Source organism: Phyllobates terribilis, unplaced genomic scaffold, assembly GCF_046119375.1.
Source record: "Phyllobates terribilis strain yellow unplaced genomic scaffold, ASM4611937v1 Scaffold_1__5_contigs__length_1240528914, whole genome shotgun sequence".
NCBI classification, from domain to species: domain Eukaryota; kingdom Metazoa; phylum Chordata; class Amphibia; order Anura; family Dendrobatidae; genus Phyllobates; species Phyllobates terribilis.
Window position 1 is genome coordinate 26,185,489 of NW_027362761.1, and position 13,104 is coordinate 26,198,592.

The 13,104-nt window shown below is 39.1% G+C and overlaps 1 protein-coding gene across 1 annotated transcript in view; it reads right to left on the reverse strand.

The window, feature by feature from the left end:
• Positions 1–389: 389 nt before the first annotated feature.
• The window catches only part of MAP1S (microtubule associated protein 1S), a 151,745-nt gene continuing 139,030 nt past the window's right edge, over positions 390–13,104 (reverse strand). The window contains exons 6-7 of the mRNA XM_073660442.1: positions 12,790–13,022; positions 390–2,323 (exon numbers count right to left, since the gene is read on the reverse strand). Of these exons, the coding sequence (XP_073516543.1) occupies positions 2,168–2,323; positions 12,790–13,022 (389 nt within the window). The 3' untranslated portion in view covers positions 390–2,167. The remainder of the gene's footprint in view (positions 2,324–12,789; positions 13,023–13,104) is intronic.

Consider the following 13,104-nt stretch of genomic DNA (forward strand, 5'->3'; position numbering starts at 1 on the left):
ATCATTATCTCCAAACTGAAAGTAAAGATTACACAAGAAGCACAGGATGGATTTAATCAACCAAGGTATTATTTTAATCAGTGTAGTGGAGCCAACCTTACAGTGCATGCAGTTTACTGTGCACAATCCTGCTGACAGGTGCACTATAAGTGCTTTGGAATTAATGGCGCTAAGAAAAATAAATACCCAATCCTTTATTCAGTGACAGAATCATATGATTATTCTTTCTTTGCTCTCATAAAACAGTCAGGAACCTTCAGTCAAGGCTCAAATTCCTGTGTGTGGGGGAATTGGGAGAGAGCTTTCAGCTGAATAATCGTTCGACCAAGAGTTATGCCATGTATATGACCAGCTTAGACAGAGAATGATTTGGAACAAGGAATCACACATACTTGTTTACTTTAGATTTTAATTTACTTGTCTACATAAAGCTATGTGAATTCACAAAACAAACGTTGTTGAACATTATAGTCAATGTGGTAGATGATCAATACAACCTAATCAGTCGTCAGGGTAGATTGCACACAGACAATCACAGGCTGTTTAAAACCCCATATATATATGCCTTCATGGGGTTCACTGGCACTTTTAACATGATATTTTGGCATGTCTAGGGTACTATTCTCTACAAACTTTGGAGAGACGACGAGGAGGTAATAATCCTTCATTTACTACACCATACTATAGTACAATTAAAAAAAACAATTAGCTAGCAGAATGTTGTATCACATGAAGAAAATGGTGTGTTTAGTGTTTGGACATGGTATACTTTACAGAACAGCTGAGATTACAAATGACAATAAAGGAAGATGTTGCCACTTCACTGGCTTCCTCTTTCCTGGGTTTTCTTACTCCAGCAGGTACATTAAAAATATTAAGTTAAATAAACAGTAATCGCACAGGATTTTCATTCAAATAAGCAACCGGGAACTGGAGTCTGAAAATAAACTGCCTGATTAGAAAGGAAGCAATTTTTCATTCGAGTGTCAAACACCTACCATGAAAAAGACCCGTCCTTTGTCTTCTAGAATTTACTAGGTTTACTATTAGAATATAAATGTTTGAAAACAACCATACATTAGCAAACGATGAAATTATTTCCATGTCAACATGATGCAAACATAAAATATTTCTAGAAACAATCACAGTTGAATTATTCTGACAGCCAATGCCAATCAGCTGTGTGGAAAAAGGGCAGAATGCAACAAGGAAGCCCTGGCCCTCCTCAATTTACTGCTACAACTAGAAATCTCTACAGCTGTTTGTGACCCCAGTGGTATTTCCATATAGTATTTGTGAAAAACAATCTGAATATCAGGTTATAAATGTAATTTTCTACACCATGGTACCCAAAATGTCTGCAAATGGACTAGGATACTTCAGAGGCAGATACTGAAGAAACATCTAGCCTAGACATTATACATGATTTACTGTTAAAGTGGTAAAAAAAACACAACAAAGATTGATCCTTAAAAAAAAAAAAATGCTGAAATTGTGTGGTTATCTCAGGAATCAGTACCCTGCTTTACCAAGTATAGACTTTGCTGACTCGTTATGGGAAGATAACAATCATAGTACAACATGCAAGACTCTTCCCATGGATATTTTAGGTGTACTTTAGTGATTAGAAATCCACATTCATTACACCCATCACATTTATAGGGAGCAATATTTTCACTATTGTTTGACAGAGGCAATTACCGAGGTACATATATTAAAAGTGATGGCTTATAGAGGTTGCCACTAGCATTACATACAGCTTTGGCAACACAAAACGCAATAGCTTCTAAAGTCCAAGCAAAAGACAACTCAACTGTAAACATCTGAATGTGAAGTGTAAGTGCAAGTCTTCAAAGGTGGAGGGAAAGTCCAATGTTTCCAGGAGCAAGACTCCATGCCAAAAACGTGGAAAGTGTGGAAGTCTTTAATTCATGCTATTGAGTGTTCTTTTGTGCACAAGTTTTCACATGGTAATCCAAATAGAAGAATTTTATTTTCTGGCTAATGGATAGGAATGGGGATGCCCACACCATAGTAATGCATTTGCGAATTAAAAAGCCTGTGCAATTGAGAATGGGAAAGCCTTCAAAATCCAGAAAGCACCCAATAAATCATAATGTCCACAAATAATTTCCAACGTGCAAGCACATAACAAGATATGAAACACTTAGAACTCTACTTTGCAAGCAGGGAACGTTTCCCCCTGCATGGACACACTGCTGGTGCTGCCCAATACAGTGATACCAAGTGACTGTTGCAGGGCGTGCGTTTCCTCATACCAGGCATGAACGGTTGCCGATTCAAAAGTAGGAATCAGTGTAACCTGTGAACAGAAAGAGCAGGCAATTAAACTAAACCAGCACGAATGCAAGTGAATAAAGATGGCTAAAAGTCATCCATCTTTGTAATTGTAATAGATTTAGCTGCTAACATTTTCCCCCCCAAATTTTACAGCTAGACAGCCCTTTCACACTGTCAAAGAGAAATTTTTGGGACACTTCAAATATACAAATAAAAATTCAATGTAATAAAATAAATAAAAAAAAACATTTCATATCCAAGTGCTTTATGAAAGCTTAAAACATGCAAAATTCATACATCATTTAAACAAGCCTAGAAATTGACAAATCGCCTGATCTGATTAAAAGTTAAAATATTTGTATTCTCCCCTGAATAGAAACGTATTCTCTCCACAACACACATCTATCCCAGTTTGGGAGGATTAACGAGTTACCTTGGCTCCTTTGTTTCAGACCATCCCTATTGCACCACCCTTTTCCTATTTTAGGTGGGCATCTTCAGCATTCATCAGCTTTGCTTCCACTGAACTTGAGAGGCTTTCTCTCTCCCTTCCTTAGAGCTCAGAGCTTCTGCTCCGGAAAATTTTTCTTGGCTCTGGTATGAGCAGTTGAGCTCCTTTATTAAGTCCCTCATCTTCACAACTTCTCTCCACTAAAGACATTTTTGGAGCAGATTTTGTCCAATTCAACTCCTCCTTCTAAACACATTTCTGTTTTAGGATAGCTTCTTCTTGCCTGCATTTGCCCTGACTATCCACTTTTCTTAGATAAGTAGAATGCAGATCTGGGAGAAACACTCAGACCAGGGGACAAAAGACCGGGCTTGTAAGCTCATACATAAGAGGTATGTTTACGATCACTTATAGGGGTTAAAAAAAAATTATATATATATATATATATATATATATATATATATATATATATATATATATATATATATATATATATATATATATATATATATATATATTCCTTGTTATAGATTCCCTGTTGTGCTACACTCCTTTGCCCTTGAGGTCTCTGAGGTATGCTGAAAATGTCTGACGGGCACAATGTTGCACTTAACGTCAAACTCTTTGAGTCTGTATTATCCAGATTTACCAGTCATCAGGATTGTTATCCCAAATACATTCAAGGTTACGCTACTTTCCATTTTCCTAGTCCTATTTCTTAAAAAAAAACAAAAACCTGAAGATCCTTCGTTATCGACAGTATTTATGAGATGAATGGAATTATGCTGATTGAGGAACTCCAGACTGATAAAATAGCCAACATGTGTTCATTTGCACTTGGGCCTCCTGGCTTCTATATGGTAATAGACTGGATGCTTGTTGTTCGGGGCCTCTCATCTTTCTTACTACTTTCCTCTCCATGCCTTTTCATTATTCAACCTTTTTTTCTCCCTTTATTTTCTTCTTTCTCTTCACCAGCTCCCATGACAATCATTAAAAATGTAAGATTTTGAAAATTATATATTTTTAGACTAACTTCCTGTTTCAAGCAACAACATATGTAACAGTTAATAGACCCAGGGGGAAAAAAAAAGTCCCTAAAGTGCAAAGAAGAACAAGGATCAACTTCAAGTGCGGGATTACATGAAGAGATAGAAGGATTTTTGTAAACCTACTTCCACAGAAAAACTAGTGCTATGGAGACCACACAATGATTTGATTTAGATCTCTCTTGTTCATTCATTTTGCATTTTAATTGATAAAAATAAACGTAACAATTCTAATTTTGACAATTCTCGCTGTGCAGCATTTTTTCCCCACCAATCTAAAACATTTGCACAGTACTGTATCTATATTTGGTTTGTGTCATTATTTTTTGAGACCTGTGAGGTTATGTTGACATGTTGAGTTTTTGATGAGTTTTTCCCCCGCAGGCAAAACCTGCTTTCTTGGCAGTAAAGAAGCTGCTTCAAAAAAGCAGGTGTTCAGGAGTTTTTGCTGCGTTCTTGTCAATGTTTATTTGTCTCTTGTGTATGCTGATCAAGTTTAGTGCGAAAAAAAAACAAACCGCACACCTGATTCAACTTCCTCAGGTTTTGGCAGCAAAAACGTAGCAAAACCCGACACCTGCGTTTTTTGCACTACCATTGCATTCAATGGGTGAAAAACGCTGCAAAAATGCTGAAAGAAGTGGCAAGCTGCATATTGTAAAAACCAAGATATTTGACAAAATACTGAGGACAAAAAAAACAAGCTGTGTGCATGAGATTTCTGAAATCTCAGACTTTGCTGGTACTATAAAACACAGCTGAAAATTTGCATAAAAAAAAAACGCAACATGTGAACATAGCCTAATACTTTTTTTCCTTCATCAAGTGAGCTATATAAGGGTTTCATCCTTTTTTTGGGGGGTGGGGAGAATTAACATTAAGCGGATATGTTGTATTGATACCATGTTTGGTGCATATGTTTTGATTGCAATAAAAAGTAGAGGTGCAGGTGACCAAATAACGACAATTCTGGAGTTTCAATCCAACTTTTTTTCCCACCTTTTACCACAAGAGTTAAACAGTATTTATAATAGATCAGACGTTTACTGGATAACAGAAGCGTTACCAAATGTTTATTCTTTTATATATTTATTTTTAATGGGGCAAATGATGACTTTTTAAATCCTCAATAATTTTACTTTTTTTAATTTTTTATTTCTAGTCTCCTTGAAGGATGTCAGCACAGAATGACTGTTCAAAGTCCTCCCGCTCAGTGCTTCACAGCGGGGCCAATTATTTAAATGCACCTTCCCATCTGCTTGTTTTCCCTCCATCTCCACCCTCCCCTCTTCTTTGATTGACAGCTCTGACTTCATAGAGCCAAAGAAGAGCAGAGATAAGTGGAAACCAAGCAGGTTGGAAGGTGTGTATAAATGATTGGCCCCACCATGAAACACTGAGTGCCAGTACTTGGTTTGAGTCCCTTTAAATACCGCTGTCAGATTGACAGCAGCTCGTAACAAGTTAACAATGCAAGAGGAGCTCCACTCAACCCGTGATGGTTAGAGGCAGATTGAACAAAAGTTATGACCTGCAGAGAAAGGGGCAGGCTCACCCAGTGCACATATACTGTGGATGTTGTGGGGTGGGTTAAGATAAGCCATCAATATCTGCCAGGTGTTGCACCTCTGCCGATCAGCTGTAGCTAGCGCCAGCTGTAGGTTCTTGGATACTGCCAGAACACAACAATGCCATCATTTCTATAGTGGCCACGGCCGGGTATTGCAGATCCAACTCCTGCTCAAATGAACAGGGTGTGGATCTGTAGTACCTGGCAGCTGACAGAACTGCTGATGGGGCTGCTGTCTTCCAGCAGCATCTGAGAAATTCCAGCCAGTGCTGGTAACAGCTGAGTGGTGGGTATGCTGGGTGTTGCACCCCCATTGATCAGACATTGATGGCAGAAGGGGTTACAAGGGTTAGCCAAATTGTTTACATAAACTACATAAGGGGGCCTTCAACTCAAAAGCTGGAGTTAGTTATAAAGTCAGCTCCAACTTCATATCAGAACAAACTTTCTTAAACTGCTATATTTTATTATAAAGTAGTCAATGATTTAACAGTATATTGCTCACATTCAGGTCATAACCACCAACCAATGAAAAGCTCAACTATCTCTAATAAACTGTTGTGTTACACTGTCCCTTACCATTAAATGTTTTTTTTTCCAAAACTGTGTCCCAGGTGTAGTTTGTTTAAAAAAACAACTATAAATTACTCACCCTCCCCAGGTCCATCATTGAATCTCGCCGCTGCTCCTGGTGTATATTATCACATCATGTCGACAGCACTGCAGGCAGTAACTGAGCTCAGCAGATGTGCAAAGTAGACGGCATGAGCCACTGAGCTCACAGATTAGCTGCCGGTACTGTGGACGCGATGTTAGCGCTACACACAATAACAGTCACCTGAAACAGTGGTGGGCCGAGGGTAGATGAGTAAAAGAGTTTATTTAAAAAAAAAAAAAAAAAAAAACTAACTAGAGAACAAGGGTAGTTTTGAAAATTTGGAAACCCCTTTTACACCGCGTGCAGAATTATTAGGCAAATGCGTATTTTGATCACATGATACTTTTTATACATATTGTCCTACTCCAAGCTGCATAGACTTGAGAGCCAACTACCAATTAAGTAAATCTGGTGATGTGCATCTCTGTAATGAGGAGGGGTGTTGACTAATGACATCAACACCCTATATAAGGTGTGCTTAATTATTAGGCAACTTCCTTTCCTTTGGCAAAATGGGTCAGAAGAGAGATTTGACAGGCTCTGAAAAGTCCAAAATTGTGAGATGTCTTGCAGAGGGATGCAGCAGTCTTGAAATTTCCAAACTTTTGAAGCGTGATCACCAAACAATCAAGCGTTTCATGGCAAATTGCCAACAGGGTCGCAAGAAACGTGTTGGCCAAAAAAGGCGCAAAATAACTGCCCATGAATTGAGGAAAATCAAGCATGAAGCTGCCAAGATGCCATTCGCCACCAGTTTTACCATATTTCAGAGCTGCAACGTTACTGGAGTATCAAAAAGCACAAGGTGTGCGATACTCAGGGACATGGCCAAGGTAAGGAAGGCAGAAAAACGACCACCCTTGAACAAGAAACATAAGATGTCAAGAATGGGCCAAGAAATATCTTAAGACTGATTTTTCAAAGGTTTTATGGACTGATGAAATGAGAGTGACTCTTGATGGGCCAGAGGCTGGATCAGTAAAGGGCACAGAGCTCCACTCTGACTCAGATGCCAGCAAGGTGGAGGTGGGGTACTGGTATGGGCTGGTTTCAAAGATGAACTTGTGGGACCTTTTCGGGTTGAGGATGGAGTGAAGCTCAACTCCCAGACCTACTGCCAGTTTCTGGAAGACAACTTCTTCAAGCTGTGGTACAGGAAGAAGTCGGTATCGTTCAAGAAAAACATGATTTTCATGCAGGACAATGCTCCATCACATGCATCCAACTACTCTTTTACTGGCCAGCCACGCTGTGTTCTAAAAGAAGAAAAAATAATGACATGGCCTTCTTGTTCACCTGATCTGAACCCCATAGAGAACCTGTGGTCCATCATAAAATGTGAGATCTACAGGGAGGGAAAACAGTACACCTCTCGGAACAGTGTCTGGGAGGCTCTGGTGGCTACTGCACGCAATGTTGATCGAAAACAGATCAAGCAACTGAAACTATGGATGGTGGCTGTTGAGTGTCATTATAAAGAAAGGTGGCTATATTCAAAACTAATTTTTTTGGTTTTTGTTTTCGCACGTCAGAAATGTTTATTTCTAAATTTTGTGCACTGATATTGGTTTACCTGGTGAAAATAAACAAGTGAGATGGGATTATATTTGGTTTTTATTAAGTTGCCTAATAATTCTGCACAGTAATAGTTACCTGCACAAACATATCCTCCTAAGATAGCCAAATCTAAAAAAAACCCACGCCAACTTCCAAAAATATTAAGCTTGGATATTTGAGTCTTTTCGGTTGATTGAGAACATAGTTGTTGATCAATAAAAAAAAATAATCCTCTAAAATACAACTTGCCTAATAATTCTGCACACAGTGTATTACATGAAATGCTCAAGCAGTCTTACTACATTCCCCAATGTAAGTCAAATGTCAATAATATATGTGCACAAAAAAAAATCTAGAAACCACAAAAAAGCAAAGTTATGTGAAGATAATTACTTGAACTACACCCTGAAGCCTACAGCTAGTTTACATTCTAGGTTTAAAGTCACATTAGATTGCCAGTGTGAAAGAATTTTATCTGCACAGAACTAATGTTTTAATCCCTTCACGATCCAGGTTGGTTGGTACGTACCAACCTTGGACATACGGATAAGTCATATCTTTAATGCGGCACCACGACCGCAGTCGCGGTGATCCCATTAAGGAGCCTGTTGAATCTTTCAGCAGGGCACTGTGATTGGCTGCTCAATTCTGAAATTTTATTTGTACAAATTTTATTTTTATCTTTTTCTTTTTAAATCTTTTTTTTTCCCCTTCTAAGGCTACGTTCACACACTGCGTATTTTTGCGCGCGCTTTTTCAAAATACGCAATGTGCCTTGTGTCTGCCGGCATAGTGAATGGGAAATTCAAAAAAAACAGGGCTTCCCTATATTGTTGTGCCCGGCCAGGTACAAATAGGCAGCTGGTGGTTGGGGGCAGCCCGTTCCTGCCTGCTGTACCTGGCTGGACACAAAAATAGGGCGAAGCCCCACGTCAATTTTTTAATTATTTCATGAAATAATAAAAAAAAAAGGGAAGGACAGACAGGAAATGACATCAATGACACTTTTTTTTCCTCTTTTTTTCCAACAAACTTTGTCTTTGTAGTGTACATTGCACAAAAAAAGCATGCGTAAAAAAACGCAGCAAAAAAAAAAAAAAAAAAAAAAAAAAACAGTGCGTGAATGGAGGTTTTTTTCACCTGCGAAAAAAAACACAGGTAAAAACTGCAGGAAAATACGTGCGCGTAAAAAAAAGCAGCAAATACGCAGTGTGTGTGAACGTACCCTTAATAAATAAAAAAAAAAAAGTTTACATTAAGCACTCACAAACACACACACACCTCAATAAAAATTTGGCACACACAAACACCGCATACCTGAAAAAATGCTCCGTTCGTACTCATCACTGTACTCAGCGAAAGAGGCATACGTCTTCTTTGCTTCCAACACTGATAGTAAGGCCACGGCCCCACTATCAGTATTCGGTCAGTATTTTTTCTCAGGAGTGGGTGATAAATGCAGAATTGGTGACTGGTTTCTATTATACCTTTTCTCTGATTGTTCCTCACCTGGTTTTGGTTCCCACTCCTGAGAAAAATACTGACCGAATACTGACCAAATACTGATAGTGGGGCCGTGGCCTTAGGGAGAGTATACTAACGTCTTTTATTTTTCCTCCTCAAGTGATACTGAACCGCCACGCAGACACCCAGGGCAGAAAATTAACAGGCGCCCACCATTATTTACTCCGTATGGACCTAACCCACCTCCCCGAAGATTATGAGCCACAGATTCCTAACTTTGTGGCACAATCAGGAATTAAATTTGACACCACCAGCCTCAGATTTTTTTCTCTGAGGATTTTGTAAACCTCATGGTGACCGAGACAAAATTAGTACGCCTAGCAATTTTTGGCACAAAAACGCCCTTCATTTTGTAACTGGACACCTGTAGAAGCAAAAAATTAACACGTTTTGGGGCCTGGTTCTTCACATGGGGTTAGTGAATAAGCCAGAACTTCAGCAATATTGGAATGTTGATGTTTTATACAGCAGTCCAGTGTACCACATGGCTATGACCCGTAAACTATTTGAGGCAATCTCAAATTTTTTGCATTACAGTGATGCACAATGTCCTCCCTGAGATGACGCCAACTTTAACCCCTTCCCGACATATGCCGTATATATACACACGACGCCATGGAAGCTGTGTTCCCGCAAAGAGCCGTATATATACAGGGAAGCGATCGCATGGGCTCACGCCGAGTGCCGCTGACACCCCGCAGCAACACCCAAGATCGGTGCTAGCGCCGATCGTGGGCGTTTAATAGCCCCAGTGATGCCACTGTCAATAGTGACAGGGACATCGCAGAGCGAGTGAGTTCCCCGCCTGCTCTGATCAGCACAATGCGATGCGATCCCTTCCTGCCTGTCAGACGCTGATCTGATGCTCTGAAGTGCAAATGCACTGCAGAGTATTAGATCAGTGACCAGGGCTAGAAAAGTTGATGTCTCAGTGAAACAGTGTAATAGCTTTTTTTTTTTTTTTTTTTTTTTAAACTTTATTTTGTGATTCTTTTTAATTTTTATCATTTTGATTAAAGTAAAAAATATATATTAATCCAATAAATACATTTTTTTTTTTTTAAACACAGATAAATGTATTTATTGTATATATATTTTTTTTTTTTACTTTAATCAAAATGATAAAAATTAAAAAGAATCACAAAATAAAGTAAAAAAAAAAGTGTACACATTTGTTATCGCCACATCCAGAACAACCCGACCTATAAAACTGTCCCACCAGTTAACCCCTTCAGTGAACACCGTAAAAGGGAAAAAATGATGCTTTATCATACCGCTGAACAAAAAGTGGAATAAAAGGCGATAAAACAGATGAATGTAAATAAAACTGGTATTGCTGAAAAAGTCATCTTGTCCCACAAAAAACAAGCCGCCATACAGCTTCATTAGCGGAAATATGAAAAAAAAAGTTACAGCTCTCAGAACAAAGCTATGCAAAAATTATTTTTTCTTCAGTAAAATAGTTTTTAATGTGTAAAAGCGCCAAAACACAAAAAAACATATAATTGTGGTCCTGCTTTAATAGTACTTACCTGAAGAATAAGAATAAAGCTACCGTATCAATTTTACCACACGCGAACAGCATAAAAAAAATCCCCAAAAAACAATTCCTGAATTGCTGATTTTTTAATCATTCTGCCTCCCAAAAACGAAATAGAAAGCAAAAAACGAGCCGTCACATGACTGTTGGCAGAAATATGGAAAACTTCTAGCTCTCAAAATATGGCGATGCAAAAACGTGTTTTTACAATAAAAAGCATCTTTTAGTGTGTGACAGCTGCCAGTCATAAAAACCCCATATGATTCTGGTATCACACCGAGCTGCCTAATCACTTATACCCCACAAGGAACAGCGAAAAAAACACAACAAAAAACTGATTCTTCATGTCTCTTGATTTATTCATTCTGCCTCCTAAAAGATCACAGTAAGGCTCAGCTCAAGTTTATCCTGCGCTCTACGCTGGGTTTCTGTGTAAATCTCTGAAATACGTGATTCAGATGGGAATCCATGGCGGAAGATTCCCTATAATGAGGCCGATTGGCGCACTGTGGACGCCGTCTGTCTTTATATTAGGCGTGCATAAAAGTGCCATCGGACACAGTTTTGTGAACTTCTGAAAAGAAGGACACCGCTAAATATATTCAGTAAATGCCCTCAATACTTGGTTGGGGCTCCTTTTGCATCAATTACTGCATCAATGCGGCGTGGCATGGAGGCGATCAGCCTGTGGCACTGCTGAGGTGTTATGGAAGCCCAGGTTGCTTTGATAGCAGCCGTCAACATTAACAGAAATAAACACTTGAAATAGATCACTCTGTTTGTAATGACTCTATATAATATAGGAGTTTCATTTTTTGTATTGAAGAACTGAAATAAATTTACTTTTTGATGATATTCTAATTTAGTGAAATGCACCTGTATGACTTCAATATATTAAGAGGATAAACATTTTGATGGGAGTGCTTCTTTAAAGGTTTTGTCCACTACTAGGACAATCCCTTCAACTAAACGTTTGGCCCCAATAAAATAAAAAAAACCTATACTCCCCTCCCATGCTGGCGCCGTTTCAGCGGTGTTGGCATTCGGGGTCCCGGAGCGGTGTTGCTGTGGAATGACACGTGGTGCCCGGCGCCCAATCAGCGCTGGCATCACTGTCCCCGCCTTCGTACATTTTGAACACAAAGAGGAAGTCAGATCAGATGCAGCCTGGACTTCCTCTTAATTTTCAATTTCATACGAAGGTGGGGTACAGTGACACCAACGATGATTGGGTGCCGGGCACCACGTGTCATTCCACTGCATCACAGCCCCGGGACCGCAAGTGCCAACACCGTTGAAATGATGAGGTGTGCACGGGAGGTGGGTATCGATTTTTTTTTTATTTTATCGGGTCCAAACATTTAGTTGAAGAAGTGGTTGTCCTAGTAGTGGACAACTCCCTTTAATTGTTCTGTGAGCATGAAAATATGGATGGCCTATCAAAATGACTTTTACGTCCGCTGACCAGCTTGCATGTAGCTGATCTGCGGTCGTTCAAAGTCCTCAAGTTGGCTAGAGTAAACATACCCTAACAGATAGCATAAACCTCTTCATGGTTAAAGCACTAGGCAGCATGAATGGGAGGGGAAAGAGCAGGGATGCTATACAATGAGAAGGTAAAAAAATATTACAGTCACATGAAAAACAGGGGGTGTTACTGCAGACCAATGTAATGTATATATACAACTGCACATTTGTAATGGATTTATACTGCACATACAATCGACATGCCCTACTGAATTTAGGATTATACATTCAATGTGGTAACCACTTTACTCCCTTTAGATGGATATTGTTGGATACTGCTTGCTATTTACCGTGTATTACAATCTGAAGACCGATATGAACACCTTTCATTTGGTACAGCTTGTTGCCTAGGAGACCAACCACTACTGCTGACTAGCTTGTAAGCCCTCTGCCAAAGGTGGCCAGGTTTAGGACACAAAAGAAAAATCTCAAGATCGGCTGAAAATTTTGATAAACAGTATATTACAAAATTGCTTATATATTATTACATTACTAGATTATATTACTAGAAATGTGTGACAATGCCCATTTATGATGAAAGGAATAAACCTTGAAGAAATATTTATAATTAATCTTATGTATTTGTCATTACAGAGTTTGTTCCTAAATTACCTGCATATCTTGAGGCCAATTACTTTTTACAGCCAGCAGGGAGTCCAGAATTTTTCGGGTAAACTTTTCCCTCACGGCATCATCTCCACTTATAACATAACAGGAAGAACGCAGCCACTTGAAAAACTCTTCATCCACGGTCTGAGCAGCAGGTCCACCAGGAAGGTAAGCAAGGTCTACATAAACGGGTAGTGCAGGCGGTGAAGGGGAGACAGACTGTGGGACCCTGGAAACTTAAGGGAAGAAAAAAAATCTTACAGATCTAATAGGAAAGCAAACATTTCAGTGAAGAGACTGACATTAGTGAAGACCCTA